The sequence below is a fragment of the Fukomys damarensis genome, unplaced genomic scaffold (genome assembly GCF_012274545.1).
Source record: "Fukomys damarensis isolate Sample0158 unplaced genomic scaffold, DMR_v1.0_HiC HiC_scaffold_34, whole genome shotgun sequence".
In the NCBI taxonomy this organism is placed as follows: Eukaryota; Metazoa; Chordata; class Mammalia; order Rodentia; family Bathyergidae; genus Fukomys; species Fukomys damarensis.
In genome coordinates, this window is record NW_022900946.1 from 23,684,448 (window position 1) to 23,711,587 (window position 27,140).

The 27,140-nt window shown below is 45.4% G+C and overlaps 1 protein-coding gene across 4 annotated transcripts; it reads right to left on the reverse strand.

Moving 5' to 3' along the window:
• Nucleotides 1-27,140, reverse strand: Dgcr8 (DGCR8 microprocessor complex subunit). 4 transcript variants are annotated; one of them, XM_010620693.3, is made up of 14 exons: nt 26,261-27,135; nt 24,837-25,836; nt 24,210-24,369; nt 21,892-22,034; nt 21,451-21,733; nt 20,055-20,252; nt 19,780-19,881; nt 18,874-18,972; nt 16,908-16,990; nt 6,455-6,555; nt 6,023-6,129; nt 4,702-4,829; nt 2,872-2,985; nt 1-1,885 (listed from the first exon to the last, which is right to left on the reverse strand). In XM_010620693.3, exons 2-14 carry the CDS (start codon nt 25,554-25,556, stop codon nt 1,802-1,804), a joined length of 2,322 nt encoding a protein of 773 aa, XP_010618995.1. In that variant the 5' UTR covers nt 25,557-25,836; nt 26,261-27,135; the 3' UTR covers nt 1-1,801. The 4 variants fall into 4 exon arrangements, with proteins under 4 accessions (XP_010618995.1, XP_010618996.1, XP_019062553.1 ...); XM_010620694.3 differs by lacking the exon at nt 18,874-18,972; XM_019207008.2 differs by lacking the exon at nt 26,261-27,135 and having other exon boundaries at nt 24,837-25,866.

Consider the following 27,140-nt stretch of genomic DNA (forward strand, 5'->3'; position numbering starts at 1 on the left):
CCATTCCCTTTTGGACAGTTTGCTTTATATATTCAAACCATCGAGGCTTATCCTACAGCCACAAGCCCAGCACACAGAAACAGCATAACAGGCTCCCTGGCCCCACAGCATGGCTGTGTGCACACAGGACTTGCACCCACATGTGGCAGACAGAGGACACCAGAAACCACAATGCATGGAGCACCTGTTCTGGCAACACCTGGGACCAGGAAGGCCATAGCGAGGTTCACTGGCCTCTAGGGTAACACATGTGCACAAAGCTTTGGTTCAATGACAACATGTCTGGCAGTTTTAAGGGCAACAGTCTTGGGTGAATGACTATTCACAGCTGTAGACAGGAGACAAGACAAGCAAGTGTCTAATGATAGCAATATGACTGGGATTTCTTTTGTCAAGTTTAATACAGAACCCACCTCCAGTCACACAGGTGGTAAGGGACAGATTGGGGCACAGCCAATATTCTGTCTTCCTAACAGCTCATACCAATCAACACCATCTGCAGGATACGGCAAGAGATAGATCTTGTGGAACATGAGGGTGTAGCCCAGCGCTGGGCTTCTGCCCATGAGCATGTGGCCCTCTGAACAGAAGCTTGGGATGGGTGCATAGTTGGCTGCCACCACCACGGCCCTGAAAACACCCATGTGCCTGGGGCTTGAGCAGGAGCATCTCTATTGCACCCACCCACAAGGCCCACCCAGTGAGCACAAGTGACAGCTGCCCTTAAAATCCAGGGAGGCTGCTGTCACCAGAGGTGACACCTCTGCTGCTATACACCACTCATGCACTTGGCCAGCTCCTGATCACTGATGGACTGCACTGAAAGTCCCTGTTCCCCATTAAACAAATCCACTTAAAATACACGATTCCAAATCTACCTTCTAGTCTCATTGTAAAACTTTCCAAATTCTAAAATATCATAAAAGCTTTAGAAATTGACAGACAGACAGACTTAACTGTGCAAAAACCTTTGTAAAAAATTGTTGCTGGAGGCCAGTGAAGGCAGAGGCCTCAGTGTCCAAGGAGGTGGCATCAGGGCACAAAGATGTGGTCACAAAAGTGGACTGCAGCCCAACAGCAGACCAGGTTGACACGCAGGGACACTGGCCAGATGTCACTGTCACTGGCAACAGTTCACAATTGGAAAATAGCTACCTTGATGATTTGCCCACAATCTCTGAAAAGTAGTTCTGGTGCTAAAATTATGTTTATTTTAAATCAAATGGTCTGAAATACTCCTTTCTGTTACAACATTTTCAGAGAAAAGGAGAAAAGACAGAAGGCAGATGGCAAGGGACAGGGGTGCTGTGTGCACCATCTGACCAGGTCCTCTGCAGTGGCTCCAATGGAATCCTGGGCACGGAGGCCACCTGGCATCACAAGGTGGCCATGGCCACAGGATTTGGCTGTCTTTTTTTTTTTTTCATCTCATCTGTCACCAAGTATCATTTCTTGTCAGTGCATATTACCAAAATTCATGAAAACCTTCATTAAAAAGTCTGTATCAAGTACATACAAGCAAGGTCTACAGCTATCAGCTTTCATGTCTGTGGTCACCTGGAGGTGATCCTGAAACACATCCATCTAGACCTGGGAGCAGCTTCCAGGGAAAACTGCTGCTTGATGTGTGTGTGTTATGTGGCCATGGCTGTCTCCATGTATCAGAGCCTGGGCCCAGGTACACTGGCCACAAAGGAACTTGGGTGGGAGGCCCCTTGCTGCAGAGCAGGTGGTGTGTGGCTGGTGATTTCTCAGCAGCACTGTTGACGGCCCCCGTGCCTCAGCCAGTGCTGAGCCTACCTCACACATCCACAGTGCACAGGGGCTCACCACCGGGCTGGGCAGATGCCACAATCGACATTTTGGGCTTCTTCCGAGTCTCCTCCTGGAAAATGACAAACGTTAGAGATTCTGGCAGGTGAGCTTAGTAAGAGGCTAATTCAGGGACAGGATGGAGATGGGCCAGCAGGACAGCACTAGGGACCCCCGTGCTTTAGTGCTTGTGATGTCTGGCTAGGAGGGAAGGCCCGAGGAGCAGGCCAGGACTGCAGAGGGCCTTCCTGAAACACTATGGCAGAGTACTATGCACCACCACCCCTTCCCTGCAGCACACACCTAGAAGGAAAACTTTGGGTGAGGTCACAGTAGCCTAAGAGGAATAGGACCTCCCCAGCTGGGGTTACTATGGCCTAGGCCTGTTGTCTTTGGCCCCACAACCCATCCTCTAATAGGGGAGGCTGGGTAGTCCTACTAGCTCCTGAGAGAACAGGCCAACTCATCTTAAAGCAGGAGTACTGCATCTCCCAAACTGGGTAGACCCCTAGCACAGGTACCTATCTCAAGGTCTGAATACAGCCTAGGCTGATGCCAGAACTACAAAAAAGCTCCTAGCCCCAAAAGCCCAGGCAGGTTATGAGGAGCCACCTGGTTAGTGTTTAGCGGTAGGATATACAGCGCCAGCCTGGTGAGATGCCTATGGGGCTGGAACATCCATGGTGGTTTTAGAAAGCTTCACCATGACTAAGTCCTACCCAGATTCAACTGTTTTGTGACCCTATGGAGTTCCCCGGGGTATCTGCCTGGTGTTCCACCCCTGCCCTTGTCAAGCAACTGGCTCCAAGTTGACCTATAGTCACCCCACATCTGCCGGGCCCTTCATCTGGTGGTAGGTAGGCTGGCCTGTCAGCTCTCTCACTTAACTAAATATAAAGTCATGTCACAAGAGTATCACACATGTTGAAGCTCAGAGAAAGGCCAATCTCACTGGGAAGTATACTGGCATTTTCAGAAGGTCAGGGATGGGTTCCTGGGGTCCAATGTCTCTCCACAGCTGTGTGCAGGATGGGACCACATGTGTGGAATAGGGCTCACCCTCTCCTCAGCCAGCCTCTTCATTTCTTCCTGGAGCTTGCTTAGGATGTGCAGGTTAGGCTTGTTCTTCTTGGCATACTGCTGCAGCTCAATCACACTCTTATCTGACGTCTCCTGGGGAACACAAAACCTCTCTCAGGACTGCCTGGCAGCAGGATAACCCATGGCCTTGTGAACCATGAACACCAGGGCCCAGTAGGCACACGGCAACTGGGTGCAGTGACCACGTGACTATATTCAGACATCTGCCCACGATGGTACCTGGTCTGCTGACAGGAGTAGAGGGTAGGGGGCAGTTCACAGCTGCCTAACCACACCACCTACTTCTGCCTCCTGTATGGACAGAGAATCACCCCTCTTGCCTTGGACAGAGGAGGAAGCTAGGCAGCACTCACTGTGCCAGGAGCCCTCAGTAGTGGCCACAGCCAGCAGGGACAGCACACCACTGGCCAGCACCGGACACTGAACTCTGCACTGTTCCCAACTTACAGAGCAGAATCAGCTGACTTTGGCCCCTTCTCCTGAAAGGCCATGACTAAGGGCACCCACTTCAGTGTGCTTTAGGAAGCCAGAGATCTTCCTGAACTGAGTGTGCCAAGCTGAGACTACTCTCCTGCTATCCAAGGGAGGTTTCCACAGGCCAAACACAAAGCAAGGCTTCCTTTCTCTCCCTCAATCCCAGCCCAGGACTATAACCAGCGAAGACAGAAGCACTTTAACTTATTTACCAACAACATCTATCCTGGGGCTTGGGGTATAGCTCAGTGGTACAGTGCTTACCTAGCATGTATGAGGCCCTGGGTTTAATCCCTAGCACCATCAAGACAGGAGAAAGGAAGAAGAAAAGGGAGAGGGAGGGAAGGAAAAAAAGAGCAAGAGATTGATTTTTTTAGTTCTTTTAACACATGATGGCCTATGTGGCTCCTGGACCTTTTCTTGCTAGCCCCAGAGCACAGACCAAGCCCAAGCTAGTCTCAGAGAATCTGATGGAGTACTGTATTTCTCCTGGTCCCTGGCTCGGCCAAAGGAGGGCAGTTCAAAGACCCATAGCAGAGTCCTCGGGGTCACTCCACCTGCAGCCCAACCTGTTCATACTTAGTACCCTCCATGGACTGGGATGCTAGGGACTCAGATGGTTTCTGCAAACATTAGAGGAAAAGATAAAAATGTCAACACTCAACTCCCAGTACTTCCCTCTACCCCTCAGGGTGGAGCAAGGATTTAAATTTCAAGATCTGGACAAAAGCCATAAAAACAAAACAAGTGACACACACACCCTATTCAGGCCCCGCTGGGAGTCCTCACCTAAATAGGAGCACTGAAGCCCAGCCCCCAAGTCTTCACACATCGCAGTACCAGGGCACGCTTCCTGCCAGCCTCTGCTGCCTGGCCTACAGCCCTACCTTATGTTCCAGCGACTTCCCCACAGGTCACAGAGCCAGGCCTAAGCCTACCCCGCTATTCACACTTTACTAACTACTGAGAGCAAGTTCAGGAGGGAAGTGATCTGGGTGACTTCATGCTCTTTCTGTATAGTCACAGGCATGGCACAGCAGAGGCAGCCATAAGCAAGAACACTGCTGCTAGCTGGGCTCGGATGCACACCCATAATCCCAGCAATGGGGAGGCTGAGGCAGGAGGATCACCATGAATTCTAGGCCAGCCTGAACTACATAGCGAGACCCTACTTAAAAAAAAAAAAAAAAAAAAAAAAAAAAAAGAGCAGCACTACCAAACTCCAACCCTGATAGTAAGACCTCAGATGAAACCATGCAGTGAGAAGCAGAAAAGAGGGCAGCTGGGCTAAGACCTGATGAGGAGTCCAGTTACCTGTTTAACCATTTTGCTGCTCTCTCGGCCATACATACGCAGCAAAGACCCCCAGTTCTTGACATGTGGATGCAGCAGCTGAAGGATTTTCTGAGAGGCTAGCTGTTTTCCAACTCTCTTATTCTTACCTGTGAAGGGGAAGAGCAAAGGTGGAAAGAGGGGAGTCAAAAACATCCAGTGTTCAGAGCCACCTCACCCAGGTAAGAGAGCACCTGCCACTGTCTTTTCCCAGTACCCCAATTAAAGCATTCTCTCCAGGAAAGTGGGCAGTGTTCCATTAATGTTCTGGATACCTGAGATTCACATGCCTGAGAACAAGACTCAGCCACCACCTATCAGAGGCTCCAGGTGAGAGTATGTGCCCAAGGCCACCAGTTAGAACAGGTAGGGACTCTAGCAGAAGGCCTCCCTGAGGAGAACTGTGCAGGCAGAGGAAGAGAGGGCTCAGGGTGGCCACGCTTCCCAGCTGCCCAACAAACTTCCACTCCCCTAGTCTGCTGAGTAGCCGTCTTGGTGGGGACTGGAGTCCAGGTGTATGGTCTGATGTGGTTCTGCAATTTCCCAAGGTCCCTTATACAAAACTAGTTTGTCCTTATAATAGTCACATGAAGTTTCCTAAACAATTCAGTTTTTGTTTTTGTTTTGAGAGGAGGGTCTAAGTTGCCTAGGCTGGTCTTGAACCTGCAGCCTGAAGCAATTCTTCTGCTTCAGTCTCCTAACTAGCTGGGACTAACAGGTGTAGGCAGCCACAGCTGGCTTCAAGTAAGCTTTTTGGTAGTGGGAATTGAACTCATGGTCTTCACACTGAACCACAGCCCCTCCTCTCCCTTTTGAGTAAGGTCTCACTAAATCCCTAAATTGCCTAGCCTCCAAGAGTACTGGCATTATAGGTATGAGTCACCACAGCTGGCTCTGAGCTTTTAAAAAGTAGTTTCTTCAGATACCAAAGTAGGCAGAATAGAGATGGTGCCCAGAAAGACTAGAAAGAGACCTGCAAAGGGACAGGCGTGTGATGTGGCTGGTGTAGTGCTAGAGACCTCTGCCTGCTGTTCCAGGAGGCCAGCCCTTCCCCTACCACAAGGATCGGACTTGGGAGTGGAAGCAGAACAGGACAGGGGAAGACATGCAGGAAGGATGACCAGCAGTCCAGCCTTGGGCCAATGCGTGGCGGCCAGCACACACAGCTGGGACTCAGGATTCGCACCAAGCAACGGCAGAGCAACGAGCCACAGAGGCCGAGGACAGTGCTCCCCAACCCCACCCCACCATCATGTGAAAGTACATCAGTCTGTACAGAAGCGGGGAGGAGACGGGTCCTTACACCACCCCCGCACGGTGTGCTTGCCGCATGCCATCACATATTCACTCTTCTGGTTTTTCCCAGGAACCACTTCAAACTTGATGGATGTGTCACCCATTCCATGGTTTCTTTAAAAGAAAACAAAAGACAAGGTGACATCAATGGAGGAGACATAAATGTGACCTCTGGGAAGGTACGCTTTAGGAAAGCCTGTTAAATGCTCTCTGAGGGAAAGCTCAACCCTTTCCCAATCTGCTTCTCAGCTGATAAGGAGGGAACTCTCCCATATTTGCTTCAGTTCAACAGGGTTCTGCCTGACGGCCAAGGCCAAAGGGTTGCAGTGCACCCACGGAAAATGAGCAACAACTCCCCTTGGGACAAGTAGCCAGGGAGGACGTGGGATATCCAGAACTCCGTGACGTGACTCAGGAGGAGAGGCACTACCCACCCTACCTTTTAAGGCACTCGTGGAGAATCTGATATGGAGACAACAGCCCGGCCTTGCTGGTCAGCTCGTAGACTCGAGAATCCTCGATACTGATGTGGTTAAAATACTACAACACAAAGCAGATGCTCATTGAGTTCTCACAAGGCTCACAGCCTCTCAGAGCTGGGACCCTGCTGTTTGCTTTCCCCAGATACTTAGCATCTTTTCTTGTTACCTCACCTGAGCACATCCTACCTTCCACAGCCCTGCTAGCCACCAGGTATGAAAGACATTCTTTAACTTATTGTGCAGTTGCCCATCTCCATGGTCCATCATGCCTCACACTCCTGAGCACAGTATGACAGACACATCTAGTATATAGCCAGCCAGCCTGAATCAATCTCAATCTAGCTATCTCTCTCTCTCTCTTGCTCTCATGCAATATTGGAAGTTAAACCCGGGGCTACTGAGCTACATCCAGTCATTATTTTTTCTTCTTTTTGAGACACATACATACAATTCTCCCCAAATTCATCTATAGATTAACATTATTCCAATCAAAATTTTAGTAGTTCTTTTTTTTTGGAGACAAGGTCTCACTATGTAGCCCAGGCAGGCCTGGAACCTGCAATGATCCTTCTGCCTCAGACACCCCAGTGCTAGGATTCCAGGGGTGTGCCATCATGTCCAAGTTTCAGTAGAAGTTTTAATAGAAACAGACACACTGACTATAATGACTATTAGAGATGGGTGTTGTAGCACATTCCCATAATCCCAGCACTACATAGTATGTTCAAGGCCAGCTGAGCTATAAAGCAGAGGCTGTCTCAAAAAAAGGATGGGGGGAGGGAGAGAGGGAGGGAGACTATTAGAAATAGACAAAAGAGCTAGAATAACCAAAAAAAGTTTTTTGATAAGAACAAAGCTAAAGGATTCACACTGATTTCAAGACTTCAAGGAATCACGAAGATGTGGTATAAATGAATAGACACAGCTCAAGGGACAGAAAAGAGCCCAGAAAAAGACAATAGCAGATATAAGGGCAATCCAAATTAAATATATACACCTGTCATCCTACCCAGCAAACTAGTTTTAGGTGTTTATCCAAGAGAAATCAATCCCAATGGTCATGCACAAACCTCATACCAGCTTTATTCCTACTCACTAAAAACTGGAAATGTGCCAGTGTCTCCCAAGTAAGAATGGAGAGACACTGTGATACAACCAACTGGTGGCAACTACTCAGCAGTAAAAACGGCTTACAGAGACACATACTAGCATGGATGAATTACATCAAGTCAGAAGCCAGGTTGAAGGCTACCTAGAATATAACTCCAATGATAAGAAATTCTGGAACTGGCCAAACCACAGGGGTTATTCCAATGCCTGTCAACTGATATGGACTGGTGGTTGACTACAAAAGGGAAGCCCCAGAAAAAGTATGGGGAATGACAGAAATATTCTGTATCAATTGGGATACTGGTCACATAATTCTATGCACTTAACAAGTCACAGAACCAAGCTGTGTGCGGTGGCACACATCTATAATTTCAGTTATTCCAGAGGCTGAGGCAAGAGGATCCCAAGGCCAGCTTGGGCAATTCAGCAAAAGCCTGTGCCAAAATAAAAAATAAAAAGGGCTAGGCCGGGGATTTAGCTCAGTGGTTCGCAAGTGCAAGGTCCCGAGTTCAATCCCCGGTACCAAAAAAAAAAAGGCTAAAGATGTAGCTCAGTGGTACAGTGCCTGTGATTTCCATCCCACTATCAAAATGTCATAGAACCATATCAAAAAGTGCATTTAATTGCAAATAATATCAGTTGAAAATGCTGAAAAGCACCTACTCACCAATGCCTAAATTTTCAAAGGACAGTGAATCTACCAACCTACAATTACCTAAAAGACAACAAAATCTCATGAAGGGATCATCACAAGTTTCATGAAAAGGAAACGATGCCAGTTCAGTTCCTACACAACTCAAACATGTTATACTGAGCCTTTCCTTGCTCACAGTGTAAAAAAGGACTCAGGCTTTCCCTGTGGACCTCATAGTCAATTCATTACCTGAGGCCTCCCAAAGCCCCAGCATCTCTCAAGGCCAATACGAGAGGACACTGTCCCCACATCTCCACACCTCTGTCACGGCAGCACGAGGGAAGAGGCCTGCCTCAGTGCCCCTCCAATCCAAAGACTTCACAAGCATGACAAACTGCCAGGTCCCAAGTGACTTTCCAGAAGTAGAATGGCTGTCTGTCTGTTAGTCAGGTGTATGTTGTTAAAGTTGGTTCATCCAGAAATTAAAATGGAATATAACTTTTCCTGGAGAAGTTAATACTTTGAGCCTGCTAAATAAAAATTACAGGAAGCTACTGCTTTGGCCCCTCCTAGCAGGACCCATGCTAAAATCAAAATGTTGCCACCCATGCTAAAGTTCCACACCATCAAACCAAAACAGAATTATTACCTGACCTTCTTAGGAGTCAGGAGAAAGATAGATAAAATTCCCAAACTGGCCAAATTCTACAGCTTCAATCTTTACATACCTAAAGCCTTGCCAAAAACTTAGTAAAATTAAGTTAATTGACCAATTATTTTTCTATTGTTGTGTCTCCCACCTGGAAAGTAACTCTGAAATGACTGATCTGCCTTTTATTTTTTGTTCCTGTTTTTTTCAGCCTTTCTCTATCTACCTATAAAACTACCTTCCTCTGCCAGGCTTGGTGGCGCATGCCTGTAATCCCAGCCCTTGGGAGGCAAAGGCAGGAGGATCACTGTGAGTTTGAGACCAACCCGGGCTACATAGTGAGTTCCAGGTCAGACTCAACTACATAGTGAGGCCCTGACCCAAAACAAACAAAATAACAAAAAAACCCTACCTTCCTCTGCTTAGCCCATGAGACCACTTGTTCTAGTTTATGGAATGACACATTGCCAATAAAGGCAACTGCAAATAAAGCCAACTGAGATCTTAGTAAATTTGTTATAATTTTGTCTTTTGACAAGACTGCCTGCTCCAAGTTGGGTCTTACATCTATCTGTGGGCCATTTGTAACAAAGTTACATGAAGCATAAAAAAATTTTAGAAACTTAAAAGAGCTATTTAACACTACCATGGACAATTTACTGTGTTTATAATTCCAATCCACAAAGACGGAGGAGGTACTTTAAATGCCAACCCGGAGAAGTATCACTACTTGACCTAAGTGGCAGCTCTCTAGAAAATCTGGCAAGATGTGTCTCTCTCGGACCTCAAAGCTCACTCAAGGAAAACAGCCCAATTCCCCAGGGAACAACTATTTCCTATTGCAGCTGCCTAAGGCAATGATACCAGTTGAACAAACAAGAGGCTGACTAAAGCCAGGCAGGTGATGCACACATGTATTCCCAGCCTTCAGGAGGCTGAGGCAGAAGGACTGCCTTGAGTTTGAGGCCAGCTTGAGCTACACAGTGAGTTCAAGGCCACTCAGAACTACATAGCAAGCCCCTGTCTCAAAACCACAACAAAACAAAACAAACCCATATTTATTTATAGATAGACAACTAATCAAAAACCTTAAAAGGAAAAACTGTGGAATAATAAGATGCCCAGAAGCAATTTTGAAAAGCTCCAATATCTGGGGTTCTACATGACCACATACGTACACACCCAAGAAAGACCTGAGAAACAGTGTATCACTTCTTTCTGTGTGACCCAGAGGCTGTGTGCAGGTTGATAATTCCAGCAAATACACACACAGAAAAGGGGAAATTTGGAGACAAAAGGCGCTTGCAGGGAGAAAAGCATGAACATGAAGACAGCCATCCCCAAACCAAGGAGAAAGGCCTCTCCTCATAGCCCTCAGAAGGAACTAATGTGATAGATACTTTATTTTGAACTTCTAACCTCCAGAGCTGTGAGACAATAGATATTTATGGTTTAAGCCATCCAGCTGTAATACTTGCTAACAGTAGCCCTGGCAAGTCAACACAGTCACTAAACAGCAACAACAACAAATAGTAAAAACAATAAACTGGGTGGGGGGATTTCCAGAATTGCAGCATAGAATTTAAATGGCTAATTCTCAACAAAACTAAGAATACAACATGCAAAGAACCACAGAAACAGAGGCAGCCTACTTATGTAGGTGAAAGAACAGCTAATGCGAAGTATCTCTGCAGCCGGACTTACCAAAGGCTTTAGATCATTTATATAAGCCCACTGAAACTAAAAGAGCCATGTCTAAAGAATTAAAGGAAAGTACGAGAACAATGCCTCATCAAATAGAGACTATCAATAAAGAAACAGGGGCTAAGGGTACAGCTTGGTAGAGTGCTGGCCTAGCATGCACGAGGCCCTGAATTCCATTCCCATGGTGGGTAGGTGGGGATATGAAATATTCACTAGCAAGAAAGTCAAGCAGGTTCAAGAAACATTGGCAAATCTGAAGATAAAAAAGAATATTTGGGTAAACTGTGGCTGAAATTTCCCATGTTTGATGAAAAACAAACTACCCATCCAAGAAGTTCAACAAATTCCAATTAGAATAAACTCAAATAAATTCACATCTAGACACATCTGCTAAATTTAGGCGGAACACATCTTGAAATCAGCAAGTGAAGTGATTCACTACACACAGGCACATTTTTCTCAGCAGAAGGCCAAAAGGCAGTGGGATGACATACTCCCACTATCAAGAAAATAGAAAAGTCAAGAACCCTAACCAGGGATTTAGCTCAATGATTCCGCTGCCTTCCTTGCAAGCGCAAGGACCGAAGTTCGATCCCCGGTACCAAAAAAATAAAAATAAAAAATAAAAGAATCCCGAATCCAGCAAAACTATGCTCCAAAAATGAGGATGACATAAGGGAATTCCCAGAAAATAAAAACTAAGAGAACTAATTGCCAATAGACTTGCCCTATAAGAAATACTGAGGGCTTCAGGCCGAAATACAAGAATACTCTATATAGTAACAAATTCATACTAAAAATTAAGAGTAATGTAAAAGATAGTTTATGTGCATTTCTGTTTGTAGCTCCTTTATTTCTCCTCATTTAAAAGACTACTACAAATATGTGCTCAGGAGGCTGAGGCTGGAGGATTGACTGAGTCCAAGAGTTCAAGGCCAGTGTGAGCAATATAGCAGATACTACAACTTGAAACAGGTAGAGCAGTAATTGCAAATATACATTAATGGACACATAATATGTTCCTATATAATTCCTGACAATAGCAAAAAAGGGGGAAATAGATATACAGGGGCAAAGATTTTTGTCTGCAATTAAAAATAGTATTTATCTGAACTAGACTAAAAAGTAATACAATTTAAACAGTACATTCAGAAGTAACACAAAAGTAATGGAGAGACCAAGGAAAAAAAGATGACATAAACAAATAGTATAACAGTACACATAAAGTCTACCTTTTCAGTAATTATATTAAATGTAAACTGACTAAACATAATCATCAAAAGGCAAAGACTGACAGATGACAAAAACAGTATTTAACTGTATGTTGTCTACAAAATACTTTTTATTTAGTACTGAGGATTGAATACAGCACATAAAATTAATTCTAAGGCAAAAACTCATTAGAAATAAAGGACATTTTGGCCACTGTGTTCTCTTTCATGGCAGCTCACCCTCATGTGGTAGGGTGTATACTTATTTTCTTACTTTTTCTTTACCCAAATTCTCCCTGCAGAGCTCTCTTCTTTTCCTACCTTTAATAAAACTTTCCTATATGAGGAAAGGAAAAAATGGAAACAATGTCTTTGTAAATGGTGGGGGGTGAAGGGAGCGCAGAGGTATAGGGAAAAAATGAGAACCAAGATCTGCCATGTAAAGGCACAAGATCCCAATGATGAATGTAACTGTACTGTATACTTAAAAAGTACCAATAAACTCAATAATGACCCCCCCCAAAAAAAAACCAACAACAAAAAAACAAAAACTTTGCTACCATTAAAAGGACATTTTATAGGGCTGGGAATTTGGCTCAGTGGTTCCACCACCTGCCTCACAAGTGCAAGGGCCAGAGTTCGATCCCTGGTACCATTAAAAAAAAAGAGGACATTTTATAATGACAAAAGGATCATATATCAAGATGTTACAATTATTAAAGGCATATATATTCCTAACAACTGCCCCGAATACTTTAGACAATAACTGAACAGAATTGAAGGGAGAAAGAGACATTGCATTAAAAATAATACTTTAATATCCCACAATCAATATTGATAGAACTATGCAGAAAATCAATAAGGAATATACTTCTAGAACTCCCTGCCCCAGTAAAAGTAGAATACATGGTTATCTCAAGTACACACAGAACATTCCCAGGATAGTCCATATGTTCAATCTTAAAATAAACAGTATATTTAAAAGAAATAGGGCTACGAATATAGCTCAGCGGTAAAATACATGCCTAGCACATGCAAGGTCCTGGGTTCAACCTCCTACACTGCAAATACATCCATTTAAAAATGAATGAAATAGGGATGGGGATATAGCTCAGTAGCAGAGCACTTGCCTAGTACGTATGAGGCCTTAGGTTTGATCCTCAATACCACAATTTTTTAAAATTGTGGCTCATACCTGCAATCTTAGCCCTTGCGAGGCTCAGGCAAAACTATTAAGAGTTTGTGGCAACCTAGGATATACAAAGTTTAAGGCCCAGCCTGGTCTACACAGTGAGATCCTGCTACAGAAACACAAAAATGAAATCTTTTTAAATTTTTTAAAAATTAGAAATACAAAATGAATGAAATAACACGAACTATTTCCCTAGCTGAGCACGGTGGTAGACACCTATAACTCAGCACTCTGAAAGGCAGAGGCAGAAAGATTCTAAGTTTGGAACTAGCCTGGGAGACCTAGTGGCTTAGCAAAACCCTACCTCAAAATGGAAAATAAAATTAAAGGGCTAGGGACGTAGCTCAGTGCACAAGTCCTGAGCTCAATCCCCAATAATGCAGAAACCAAACCAAAGCAAACTTGTTTTCCTACCACAATGGAATTAAATTAGAAATCAGTAACAGAAGAATATTGAGAAATTCATAAATACGTGAAAATAAACCAACAAACCCCTAAGGTAACCAAAGGTGCTAAGAAGAAATCCCAAGGAAATTAAGAAAACATTTTGAGATGGCCAGGCATAGCGGCACACACTCATAACCCCAGTTACTCAGGAGGCTGAAACAGGAAGAATCCTTGAACCCATGAGTTAAGGCTGCCTGAGCAACCACAATGAGACTCTACCTCAAAAAAAAAAAAAAAAAAAAAAAAAAAAAAGGATCACTAACAAAAATATAGCATATTAAATATTGAGAAGTAGCTAAAATAATACACCACAGAAAATCTATAGCTATAAATCCAATATATAGAGTTGTCCCTCAGTGTTCATGAAGGATTGGCTACAGGACTCCCCTACATATACTAAAATCAGTAGATGTCTAAGTTCTTTATCATAAATGGCATATATAGTACTTGTACAGAACTTGCACACATCTTGCCACCTACTGTTTTGGGGGGTACTGGGGATCGGACTACAAGGCAGGCGGTGGAGCCACTGAGCTAAATCCCTAGCCCACCACATACTTTTTTTGGTGTAGATGGGTGCTAAGGGATCAAACTTGGGGCCTTGTTCTACAACTGAGCTATATACCCAGCCTCTCCTATATTTAAATCATCTCTACAATATATCTGATACAATATATACAGTTTAGGAAATGATGACATTGAAAAAGCCTACAGCTTTAGTACAGAGGCAATTTTTGCCCCAAATACTTTAGAACTATAGTTGGTTGAATCCATGATATAGAACCCACACATATAGGGAGTCGACTCCTAATCTGAACACACCATAAAAAGAACAAACCAAACAAAACCCAAGGCTGGCAGAAAGAAGGAAACTCTCAAGTACTGGGATTACAGGTATGTGCCACACATGCACAGCTTGAGAATTTTTTTTTTTAAAACAGGAAAACAAAAACAAACAAACACAAAAACAATTTGGAGCTTTAAGATACAATAAAACTTTACCTATATTGACAAGAAAGGGTTTGATCATCAGTTCCACAATTTTTTGAGACATGACATTCAAGTGACTAAATTCAGTAATAAAAGATGGAGCGTGGTAGCTCATGTCTATCATCCTAGCACTCAGAAGACTGAGGGAAGAAGAGAAGAGGATCATCACAAGTTCAAGCCCAGCCCAGACTACACAGTGAGTTCAAAGTGAGACTCACATAAAAAACTAAAAACAACAAAAAGGTGGGACATGACTATCTTATAGAAATTAAAGAAGATCATAAAGGAATGTTAACATGCTGATGAATGAGACAGCCTAGATCAGAGATGGCGAACCTTTTAGAGCTTTCAATAATACGAGCAGCCCACTGAGGCACACATTGCATAGGTTTGCCATGACTGGCCCAGATGAAATGGAAAAATTCCTAGAAAGAAATAACTATCAAAACTATTGCAAGAAAAAAGAAAAGCCTAAGTTCAAAAGGTTTCACTGGGGGTTGGGAGTAGTATATAGTTCAATGGTAGAGCACCTGGTTAGCATGTAGCATGTGCAAGGCCCTGGATTCAATCCCGAGTCTCAAAAATAAGTAAAACTTAAAATGTTGGCCAGGCATGGTGGCACACCTGCCCAGCACTGGGCAGGTTGAGGCAGGAGATCACCACGTATTCAAGGCCAGCTTCCACTATATAATGAGACCCTGTCTCAAAAAACAAAACATAAATAAATAAATACAACCATTTCACTGGGTGAATTCTAACATTTGGAAAATTAGTATTAATCCTTTACAAAGTATCTGCAAGATAGGAGGGGAAGAGACACCTTCCAATTCATCTGTAAGGCCAGTATTAGCCTGATACCAGCACTAGACATCACGAAAAAAGAAAACTATAGGCCAATATCCCTTATAAACATAGAAGCAAAAATACCTAACAAAATACTTGCAAACCAAGTTCAGTAACATATAAACATGATTATAAGGCATGAATAGGTGGTACTTATCCCAGGAATACAAGGTTGGCGTAACATTCAAAATCAATATAACAAGCTGGGCGTGGTGGCGGACGCCTGTAATCCCAGCACTCAGGAGGCTGAGGCAGGAGGATCGCTGTGAGTTCAAGACCAGCCTGGGCTACACAGTGAGTGAGTTCCAGGTCAGTCTCAACCTAGTGAGACTGTCTCAAAAAAAAACAAAAAAACAAAAACCAACATACCATATTAACAATATAAAAGACAAAAACCACACAATCATCTCAATACAAGTAGAGAAACAATTTGACAAAATTCAATACGCTTATCTAATAAAAATTTAGGAATAGAAAGAAACTTTTTCAATCTGATAAAAATCCACAGCTAAAAAACACAGCATGCTAAGGCCAGTCACAAAATCCAACCATGTACATATATGAAATGTCCAGAACTGGCAAATGTAATCACAAAGCAGACTAGTGGTTGCTCAGGTCTGGGATCCTGGAAGAACTGCGAGCAACTGCTAATCAATTTGGGGTTTCTTTTTAGAGTGATGAAAATATTTTAAAATTAGGACAGTTGTAACCTTTTGTACGAATGAATATACAAAATCCATGGAGGGCCAGGGATTTAGCTTAATGGTGCCACCGCCTACCTTGCAAGAGTAAGTACCCAAGTTGCATCCTCAGTACAAAAAAAAAAAAAAAAAAAACAATGGAGTTGTACAAGTTTTTTATTTTTGTACCAGGGATCAAACTCGGGATCTTGTGCTTGTGAAGCAGGTGGTGGCACCACTGAGCTAAATTCCCCGCCTGACAATTTAAAAGATCAAATTTTATGGTAAGTTATCTCAATAAAGCTGTCACAAAAAAGGCATGCTTCAGAATCTGAAAAGCTGCTGCTACAAATAATCACAGAATCTTTTATTTACCCTAAAAAGGTTTACAGATAATTAAAATAGTTCTTAACATAAAGAACAATCTAAATCTTGTAGACTCTGCTTCACATTCTCACCAGATCTGTTTTACATTCAACACAGGCAAACAGCTGACAAAAATCTCCCAAAAGTGGGGACATTTTTTCCTCTGCTTGTACAAAAACAAGTTAAGTTTTTGCTTTTATGAAAGATAACCATAGCTAGGTGTGGTGATGCATGCCTGCAATCCCAACATTCAAGGAGGCTGAGGCACAAAGTTTCTAAGTTTGAGCCTGGCCTGGGTAACTTACACCATCTCAAAATGAAAAAATAAATAAAGGGCTAAGGATGTAGCCCAGTGCAAAAGGCCCTATGCATGTTCAAACTGCAGTAGCACGGGCGGGGGGGGGGGGGAGGAAGGGTATACAAACAAATCAGTATAACTTTGAGGCTGGACAAGTACATTCTTAGCATGCAGTGCAGAAGACACAAGCATGGCCAGTGGACAGCCCCAGATCAGGGCAGGCCAACAGGGTGGGGTGGCTACTGAGCTGCCCCAGCTCACAGCAGGGCAGGATCATGACACTCACCTCCAGTTCTTCACTGTCTTTGGGCTTCTCCTCAGAGGTCTGTTTAACAAAGTCCGGAATAAGGATTTCCAGTGTGGCTCGGGCTATGAAAAGAAAAGGTCTGAGGTAAGGCCCGAGCACATCTTCCTGGGCTTCAGCCTGAAGGAGAAGGCAGACATGCTGCCTGTCTTGCACGGTGAGCTGTGTGATGGCTCCCATTCTCAGAGCTCAGAATGGTGAGGGCCAGGGAGCAGCCACAATTCAGAGAGAGGATCAGGAAAGGATGAAAGAAAAAGCACATCCTGAGGGAGCAGGACAGTGCAGCCAGCTATGGAAAGCTCTAGAAGCTACACTGAGCACATACACTTTCATCCTGAAGTCTTCATAGCAGGCAAGAGAGAAGTTCAGATCTGTGATTTAGAGAAATCATTGTGATAGTTTGTGAAAAAAATGTCTTGGCAGAATCTGGACCCTAAAGGAGGCCTGAGAGCAGGCTGCTCCAGGTGTCCAGATGGCACGGGGCAGTAACTGCCATGGGCAGGACGAAGCAGTGAGATCTGAGGGACACTTTGGAGGGATGGCACTCATGAAAACAGGGCAGCTACCCACCACCGGGGGAGGGTGGGGCTGGGTGTATATGACAGCCTTTCAGCTGATGGTCCTGTCTGACTCAGCAGAGCTTTAACACCAGCAAGACATCCCATGAAATAACTAAGTAAAAAAGACATCCCAATACAAACGTCTAGAGAACAGCTGGAATCTGGGCAGAGTAAGTAGATTTCTAGCACAGAGGTAGGTGAGCAGGCGCTAGTGCAGAAGGAACAGCCTGGGCCCTCTCCAGGATACTTCCACCCGCACACCAGGCCCAACTCTGCAAGGTATCTACACAAAAAGTCATTTAGGCAGAATCTCTCTAGAACAGACAGGACTTTCCTAGGTATCTGAGGTGGCTGTGAGTGTGTGAGCTCAAGATAGTCGAGCAGAGGGAAGGATAGACAAACACAATGCAGAGAGATTTCCTACCATCCTCAGCATTTGCATCAAAAGCAACGCAGTGGGACATTCTGATTCACAGGAGCAGCAAACACTTATACTGTCCCCGAGACCCAAGGAACTATGATACAGTTGACATACCTCCTGCTCTGTGCTGGGTAGACCTGCTCTAGGAAACAATGTGTCAACGGAAGAAAACTCAAGAACATACCTGTGGGTGCAAGGGCTGGGTACTTACCCAACACAACCCTGCACGTGCTGCACTTCCCAGCAGAGACCAAATCACCTCAATGCCAAAGCAAACTGGCTTTGGTGAAGAATGCCAAGTACTATTAGGGCTGGGCATGGAAGCCAACAGCAAGAACCTGCTCCAAAGGAGCAGTGAGTTTCAACCAGAATATACTAGCCTTCCCAGAGGTGAGCTGTGCTACACAGTGAGTGGTTAGTCCCCAGTATGGAATGTGGAGGACTCAGAAAACGGTCCCATAAATTTCAAAATCACTAGAGGAGAACAGCAACAGCACATGAATCCACCTCTTCTCTCTCTTAACATAGACATATTTTGCTTAGTTTAAAAACAAACCTGCTCTACAGTGCACCTAGCACTGCCCAGCTGAATCTCAGCACACCTGAATCTGTGCAAAACTGGGACAAACACAGGAGACAAGGGTCCTGCTGGCACTCAGCAGAGGGGCCTTCTACTCTAAGGTCTCACTCTTGACTGTCTTGATTTTTGTTTGTTCTTTTGATACCAGGGATCAAACTCAGGACCTTGTACTTGCAAGGCAGGCGGCAGCACCACTAAGCTAAATAAATCCCTGGCCCTTGATTTCTTTTTCAATAAACCATGTAATTAAAAAATCAGAGTAGACAATAATATGAATGTGCCCCACCCACACTCCCCCAACCTGCTGCCGCTGCCCTACCAAACCAAGGGGCAAGGCTGAGCCGGCGGGCAGCACGTGTCTCTGAGACACCCAAGCAAGCACATTACCAGCTTTATTCTTCGCAAGTTTTTTGCTGCTTGCAGTTCCCGATCCATAAGTCACACCATCAATGGTCACGGAGGCACCAAAAGGCTCACTTGGGTTCTCTTAAAATTAAAATTACTTGTTTTAAAACACACTTGCCAAGACATTAAAAGCTTGTGCACATACAGTCTGCCCACACCAACAGATGCCCCTGCAGAGAGTGAGTCTGTGTCTGCAAAGACTGGGGTTCCCCTGAGGCATGGAGACAGGCCTGGGGACAATCAGCAGCAAAAGCCACAGCTGGGAAAATCAGGGAATGGGGGACAGAGAGTGAGCCAGAGGGCTGGAGGCAGAGTCACCCAGACAGGGACAGGGTGTCTGAAAAATGGACACAAGACTCTCAGGAGTGGGGAAGCGTAAGATACAGTGAGTCAGAGAAACAACACCCCAAAAAATGAGCGACCCCGGGCTTCAGTTCCCAAAGGGAGACAAATTGGTCTTCACAAATGTGTGAGAAGGATGCCACGAAAGACAGAGCTGGCAGAAAAGTGTGGACCAACACCTTTCATCTACATGAGGCCACTTGGAGACCAGGAAAGAACCCAATGCATAGCAGGAAGGTCTTCCTCACAAGACTGACCTTGACAAAGCAGGGTCACGAGCCAGCAAGGCAGACAAATTGGGACAAGAGAAAGTGGGGTGGGGAGAAAAGGGGGGCAACATGAGACAAACTCCAAGGAGAACGCAAAGCCAGTCACCCTCAGACAAGGGCACAACTCCATGAAAATTAACTGCCTGTCCGCAACATGCTTCTTTCTCTTCCCTTGCATTTACACTTCAGTGAGTAGGGCCAACAAGGTCCCACCTCCCCAGCTCACACCAAGGTGACATGCATGATTCAGAACTTAAATAGGGAAGGTCAAACTTACCACATTCAAAGAAATTATAAACAGGACGGACCTTGAGGACACGCTGCATGTATTCGTGCAGGATGCACACCTCAGACTTCCCATTGGGATTAATGACAAATTCTGCAACAAGAAGGACTGTCTCAGCAACATGAGAAGATACAAGACAGCACTCACTCTAGGGCCTGGCACTGTTCACCACCGCAAACTAAGTACAACTTACAAAACAATACGCTTTCAATGCATCAAATTAAAAATAACAACAAAGGCTGCTGATGTTGACATTTACAAACCACCTTTCTTTGTGGGCGCATCTTGCACGGATAAAGTGATGAGCTTCTGGTTGGCTGGAAGAATGGGCCTCTCCGACTCTGCCTGCTTCCGTTTCATCTCTCGGTTGAACTGCCGCCGCTCAGCCCAAGTTCTGAATTTTTTCACGGTTACCTGCTCAAAGTCAAAACGCTTCTCCAGGTAGTTCCGAAATTCCTCCAAATCTGCCCAAGAGTTACCGGAAAACCAAATTAACTTTCCAATGTAGGAATCATGTTTCCTCAGTCCTAAATGTAGAATGAGGACAGGCTTGTCAAACAGGTCCAGGCCACATGATACCTGTTTGCCTTACCTTGTCCCTTTCAAAGGCTAAGGAAAGCAAGGAATCAGGTTCCTTTACTCTGCCAGCTCAAATTATCCTGGCAAGTACTTTATGAATAGATTCGTGGGATATTCTTTTACTCTACTTGGAGCAATATAAAAAAATGACACACAAAAAAGAAAAACTTAATTAAAAACTCCACCCATGGTCTTCAGGCTTTTCTCCCTGTAGCAATACAGGGTTGCAGGAATAGCTAGCTCAGTGGTAAAAACACATGCATAGCAAGCAAGAGGCCTTGGATTCACCCCACAGCACTGCAATCAGTTAGTCAATTAATCAGTCAATCACCTAACTGCCGACAGCAGCTGTCTGGGACCTCTACGGCTGCCTCACTCTTTCCTCTGGGCCTGCTACTTCTGCATTCCGTGGTACATCGAATGGGCTCCCTGCCTCCCTTGGGACCTCTGTGCTCATCGCCCCTCTTCTCAGGCTCCGCCCCTTCTTCAGCCAATAGGTCCCATCTCCCCACAGCCCTTCCAAGCTCTACCTCACACTCAAGAGAGTCATGAGATAGACTGGGCAGCAATATATAGACAAGCACAATTCCTGAAAACAGGAGTCCTCTTTCAAAGTCATCCAGCAGGTGGGCTGAAAGAAATTTGTCACCACAGAAAAGTGGCAGCTCCACAGTGCTGAAACCATGGCCCGAAGGATCACCCTGAGCTCATCAGGACAAATCCAATCAGTGCCTCATGAGCACATACTACCGAAGAAGCAAGACTTCAGGAAAGATCACACAAGCAATCAGGAAGCCCAGCTGGCACTGCCAGCCCTGTCTCCATGGCAGCCTCAGGCATCCAGAATTGGCAGAGCCCAGGCACAGGATCAAGGGGTACTAGATGCAGGCAGGTACTTGCAAGAGTAGAAAGCCCGGCTTTCTCAACCACATAGGAGTGGACAAACACAGCTCTCTCTGCACAGATAAAACTAGGAACTAGGAACAGGGGCCTTTGGCAGGAGGAACAAGATTCCAAGGTAGGAACTGAAGCAGCTGGGTCCCAGAAATCAGGAAGGGAAGAAAGCGCCTTTGCAAAACTCACCGACTGATTCATCTTTGCACACCTCAACTTTGGCTTTCACCTGCCCCAGGGCCCCAGGGGCAGCCTCAGCCCCAAGCAGGTCCTTCTCATCTGGGGGCCCAGAATCTGCACCCACAGAGTCAGGCTCTTCCAAGGGGAACTCCAGCTCCGCAGATCTGCTCAGGGGCTTGACGGGGGATACTTCTCCACTGAGGGTGAAATCACTGCTTTGCTCCCGCTCCTCATTGTCCTTCATTTTCTTATAATGCAGACAAGGGATGCTACTCAGAGGAGGGTCGTGTTTCTGTGGACAGTGACATTGCAACAGAGGTTACCAGGACGATCCCAGGAGTCTAAACTCCTGAGGCTTTTCATAGGTCTCCGTTTGGCTAAAGTGCAACACGTGCAGATGGGCTTGTTTTGGTTTGAGAACTGACAAGCCTAAAACGCTGCCACTCCTACCCGAATGCTTCCTGTTCCTAAGAAGTAGGGCCTGGACCAGGTGACCACCCGTGACTCTCTGTGCAGGTACACAGGGACTCCAGAGTTATGGAAGGTCATGATCCATCCATCTGGCAGCGGCTCTGTAGGTGGGCGGCCACGACCTGCACAAAAGAGAACATCCTACAATCACTTTAAAAACACGAAAGACTATCCTTTTGGCACCTCCCACACATCAAACTGCTCCACGTTTATATACTTATCTGGGTCTTTCTAAAGAATCTAAGTCCATGTCTGACTTGTCTCCCTGATATATCCCCACTCTTAGGATATCATGGGGCATAAAGTAGGAACTTAGGTAGAATCATCATACAGGTAGACCAAAACGGGGTTGTATGAGACAGAAGTCCTCAACCCAGTTCCTGCCTCTACTTCTGGTGAGGACTACAGACACTGGACTTCTCTCCTGCTGTTTGGTCATGCCCGTAGGCATCCTAGGGATGGGGTGAACTTTGCTAATAAACTGCATGTCTGCCAGACACTGCTCCTGGGGACTAGGTGATACATTAGAAAACTTCAGGGCTGAGGGTGTATCTCAAAGGTAAAGAACTGCCTAGCATGCAGAGGCACTAGTCCAATTCCTAGCACCAAGAATAAATAAATAAAAGTAAAATATGACTTCAAATTAGTAAGTTTGTACATTGGTTTTAAGATACTGCTCTCAACCCCTTCCTTACTTCACAGGCAATAGTAAAAAAAAAAGTTTCAGATTCTTTTATCTTTACAGGTATAGGGAGCAATATACAATTTAGAAACTTAAATGAAAAAAAGCAAGTAAAACCTAAAATAGTATCTATGATGAAAAAAAAAAGTGCCAGTGACTCTCAGGTAAAGATACTGGCACCTCTGGCCAGACCCCACCTGGATGTCCTGACCTGGTATCAGCACCTACAAACAGTCTCACATCAGATGATGACAGGAAGGGAGTAATGTGTATCAGAAGTGCACCCCATGACTCCTCTTCCAGGGGCTGAGCTAAGATAGAGCTGCCTCTCACCAGCTCTGAGCTAACCCAAAAGAATAAACAAAAGAAACTCAGAGCCAAGCATAAGACAGGACACAGGTTCACCCTAACTGCTAATCTTTGATAGTGAGGGGTTCCAGCCAGTCCAGCACCTGAAGATCTCACAGCAGCAAGCAGGCAGGCCCGATCTACGGCTGACCTGTGGGCTACACAAGATGGACACAGATATACCTGCTGAGTGAGACTATTAAAACCATGAAAAGAACACAAAGGAACCCTTCCAGGGGCACCAAGATGAACCCCAAGTTCAGTTGGTCGTGACTGCCTATCCTTAAACCTTTTCTGCATACCTACCACAGGCAGCAACATGTGGCACCCGACACTGACAACTCATCCCCTCAGTGGCCCAAGGAGAGAAGCCACAGCCACCCACCTCTTCAGCCCATCCACTGATCCTGATGTCACTCCCAGGACAGTAACAAGTGCCTCTGGGAAGCACAGACAGAAACCCCCTCCAACTCACGCTCCACCCTATATTAAGAGCTTGGCAACACAACCCTTGGCACTTACTTCCTCCTCTCCTATTCTCTCCAAATCAAACAAAAGTCCCACTGTCTGCACCGCTAAAACCTCTCCACTTCTATCCAGAGCTTCGATCCTACCCACCTAGAGTACACACACCATACTGTGGTATCAAGAGCTATGCTTCTAAACAAAATTCAAGTAACAACACCGACCTATTTCTTAGTAGCTTCCTGTGTCACTCAGTGCAGAACCAAAACCTACAACACAACCATTACCTGCCACCTCACTGAGCACCCACCCTTGTCCTTGGACTTTATGCCCTCTGGCTGCTGGTCTTGGTTCCCATTGATGACTCCTCCTCAGGGGTTCTCTGAACCCTACTGTAGGTAGGCTGCATGTCTGGGTGTATCCTTGGGTCCTACCTGTTTTCTTTCATTAGACATGACTGTCTTGTACTCAAATATGTGTATCTACCAAGACTTATGCCTGGCAACAGAGTGCTCTCAAAAGGTTTTTGTGGAAGAAACAATTATACTTCTTTTCTTTTTTCTCTTTTCTTTCAATTCTGGGCATGAAACTCAGGGCCTTCATACAAAGCCGCATCCCTAGCTCTTCATAAAATTTTGAGACAGGCTGCAGTTAAGTCATCAAGTTACCCAGGTTGTACTCAAACTTGCAATCCTCCTGCTTCAGCCTCCCAGAGTGCTGGGATTATAAGCATGCACCACCATACACAGCTACAACTGTATTTCCAGTGCCTAGAAACACCATTTCACCACCCCAGACTTACTTTTGAGCACTGTCTTAATCTTTGTCATCATTGGCTGCACACTTGTCTCCCCATCAGATGGATGGTCACTGTCTCCACCATATTTTTCCTCCATTCGCCTCTTCTTGGGAGCACAAAGGCCTTCTTCCAGGAGAGCATCCACATCATTGTCAAAGTCATCCTGCAAAACAAAGTGTTCAGATCCCACAGCCCCCAGAGCCTGTGCTCCTGCACCACTGGCAAGCTTAAAATTAGTAAAGATAGAAACAGAAAAGAGGCGCTCGGGGGGGGGGGCGTCTCAGTGTGCCCTGATGGCACATAATCTGGAAAAAAACAAACAAACAAAAAAACCACATGAAATGACAAGTGAAATCAGCATGCCTGGTCCAGGTGCACACCCCATCAAAAGGCCTCTCAGCATACCTGCTAACTCAAGTTGGAAAGAGGGTATGAGGCCAAATATCAGGCAAACTTTTCAGTAAGAAACTTTAAAAATTCTTCCATGTTTCTCTTCTCCACATTAAAGTTATTCTATGTGACAAGAGGTTGGACTCTATAAAAATTCCTGTTTTCAAAAATTGAGACCATTCCCAAACTTTTCTTAGGATTTTGCTCAGAGCCCTCTAGCCGGAGGGGTTGCCAACATACCTCGTAGGAGAAATTCAAGGCCTCTTCATCCACTCTGTCTCTTTGAACGATTGCTTTAGCGGTGAACCCGCCTGCTCCTTCTTCATCTAGCTCCAAATTGTCAGTAAAATCTTCTAACTCATCGAGCACTGCATACTCCACTCTCTTTTCCTGATCCAGCTCATTCTCCTCATCCTTCTTATCCGCACTGTCACCCCCTACACCTACCCCATTACCAACACTCCCACCAAAGGGACAAGCATGCACGTCTCCACTGACAGGACTAAGGAGCAGACTGCATTCGGCCCGAGTGTCGTGCTCCACTCCTGTGTACAGCACCTTCCTGTCCTTACTCCTGCAGCTCTCGGTAAAGCTCACACTAATCTTTACATCCTTAAGCAACTTAAGGTCAGGGGAAAACTTCCGGACCGCAGGTGCGTGCCGGGCAGTGCGCGGGCTGTGGCCACTACAGTTCGGGTCTATGAGGAGGCGGCCCTTAGAGAAGGATCCTTTGGAGAGAAGAGAAGCTCCGTAGAAGTTGAATGGGTCCTCGGCAGGGGGTTCGGACTGTCCATCACCACCAGAGCCAACGTCCATTACCTCTGCATCACTGGACGTTTGCAGGGGAGGTGGTGGAGACTGTTCACGGGGCAGCTCTTGGAAAGGGCAAGCTCGGTTCTCCATCATCGCTTCTCCTGCGGGCTCACGCGGGAGAGGAGAGGGACTCTCATACGTTTCCATATTAAAAGCAGTTAAGACTATTTTAAAAGACCAGAGTTTTAAAACACCTTACATAAATCTATACAGCTAACATGCACAAGTCCGTCGAGACCCGGTGCCGTCCTGCCCACGATGTGCACACTGGCTGCTTAGTCAAGCTGGCCACATTGCTCTTTTCATTAATGTAGACAGCTTTTAGAACCACTGCCTCAATTATTGGAAATCACAATGCACTCAGCTTAAAAGACTGACGACTAAGTGAGTCTGTCTTCATGCCAAAGTGGCACCTCTCTTCTTCCACCTGCAAAGAAATTTAAAAATATCATCACAAAATGACAGAAACTTTGCACTTCCCTGGTACCAAGAGTCAAGCACTATTAACAGTGTAGTAAAGTGCTTAAAATAATAATGCCTACAAGGACCTTTTAGACATCATAACAAACTTTTACTGTTTTTTAGAACCTAAATTATAAATTAAGTTCCAAATTAAACATTTTATTAACTGTCCATTTTAATTCCTACTTCAGAAGCACAGAAACAATCTTAAGGCTTAAAGGGAAATTAAACAAACAAACAAACAAACAAAAACTACACTAAACTTCACTGTAGCACTCCCCTAACTCAGCCTATCAGGTAAGCAAGCATGCAGTGGGAGGCTGCACTTTCTGGAACACACAAAGTGCATGGCTTCACTCAGGCCATCAGAGTGACATCAATCCACTCACCTTCAAGGGTTGGGTCAGTCAGAGGGCAAGCATGAGACCCTCAGCTCAACTCTGAGGCACTAGAGGCCTCAGAGATATGGCCAGGCACTCTGCTACCCAGGGACCCCCTCTCCCGGGCTCACGTGGACAGGACAGTGATGCAGCGTGCTGAGGTCACCAGAGAGATGGCAGCATAGTTCTGTTACCAATAGAGGAAAGGGGCAGGTGGCTGTTGGAATGGAGCCTTCTAGAATCTTTAGGGGGAGCTGCAGGAGCAAGTTGGAGCCAAAATACAGTTTTGGATACCTTGAGCCTAGCTCCATCCTGGGGCCAATAAACTACCAAGCAGGAAGCAACTGTTATCAGAAAGAAGACTCAGCTGTGCCAGGCACAGGCAACTATGCTCAACTATGGGTAAAATACTTCAAACCAGACGACAAAAGTATGGAAGAAGCCCTGGAGACATCAAGAACTGATAGTATTTGTAGACCTAATGTGATGGATAGCAGAGAAAAGAGGCATCTGAGGGGAGGAAGGCTTCTCCCTTGGAGGGACACACACATTCCAGAATCCAGGCAGGAGCCTTGAGAGGAGGATGGAGGGATGCTCCAGGTCTGATAGGAGCCAAAGCCACACCTCTGGAACCCTGACTGCCCCAGGAAGATCTGGTCAGCCAGATCACATTAACAAGGAGGGAAGTGACAAAACCACAGGAGGAAAGTGACCAGAGTGGGAAGGTTGCCAACTCAAGGAAGCTTCACTATTAAAGAAGCACAAAAAAGGGATGACACAAGGTGGAAAAGGCAGGTCAAAGGGAATATCCAGACAACCCAAATGTCCACAGGAGGACCGTCAGCAAACCAGAAACACATGCTGGCAGGCAGGCAGACAGACACGCACA

Excerpts from the sequence above, each read along its gene's own strand:
- Dgcr8 (XM_010620693.3), bottom strand. The coding sequence starts at position 25,556 with ATGGAAACGTATGAGAGTCCCTCTCCTCTCCCGCGTGAGCCCGCAGGA. Across the intron at positions 18,973-19,779 it reads TTATAATTTCTTTGAATGTG|AGAACCCAAGTGAGCCTTTT; the intron begins GTAAGTTTGACC and ends TTTAATTTTAAG. Across the intron at positions 6,556-16,907 it reads AAGACAGTGAAGAACTGGAG|TATTTTAACCACATCAGTAT; the intron begins GTGAGTGTCATG and ends TTTGTGTTGTAG.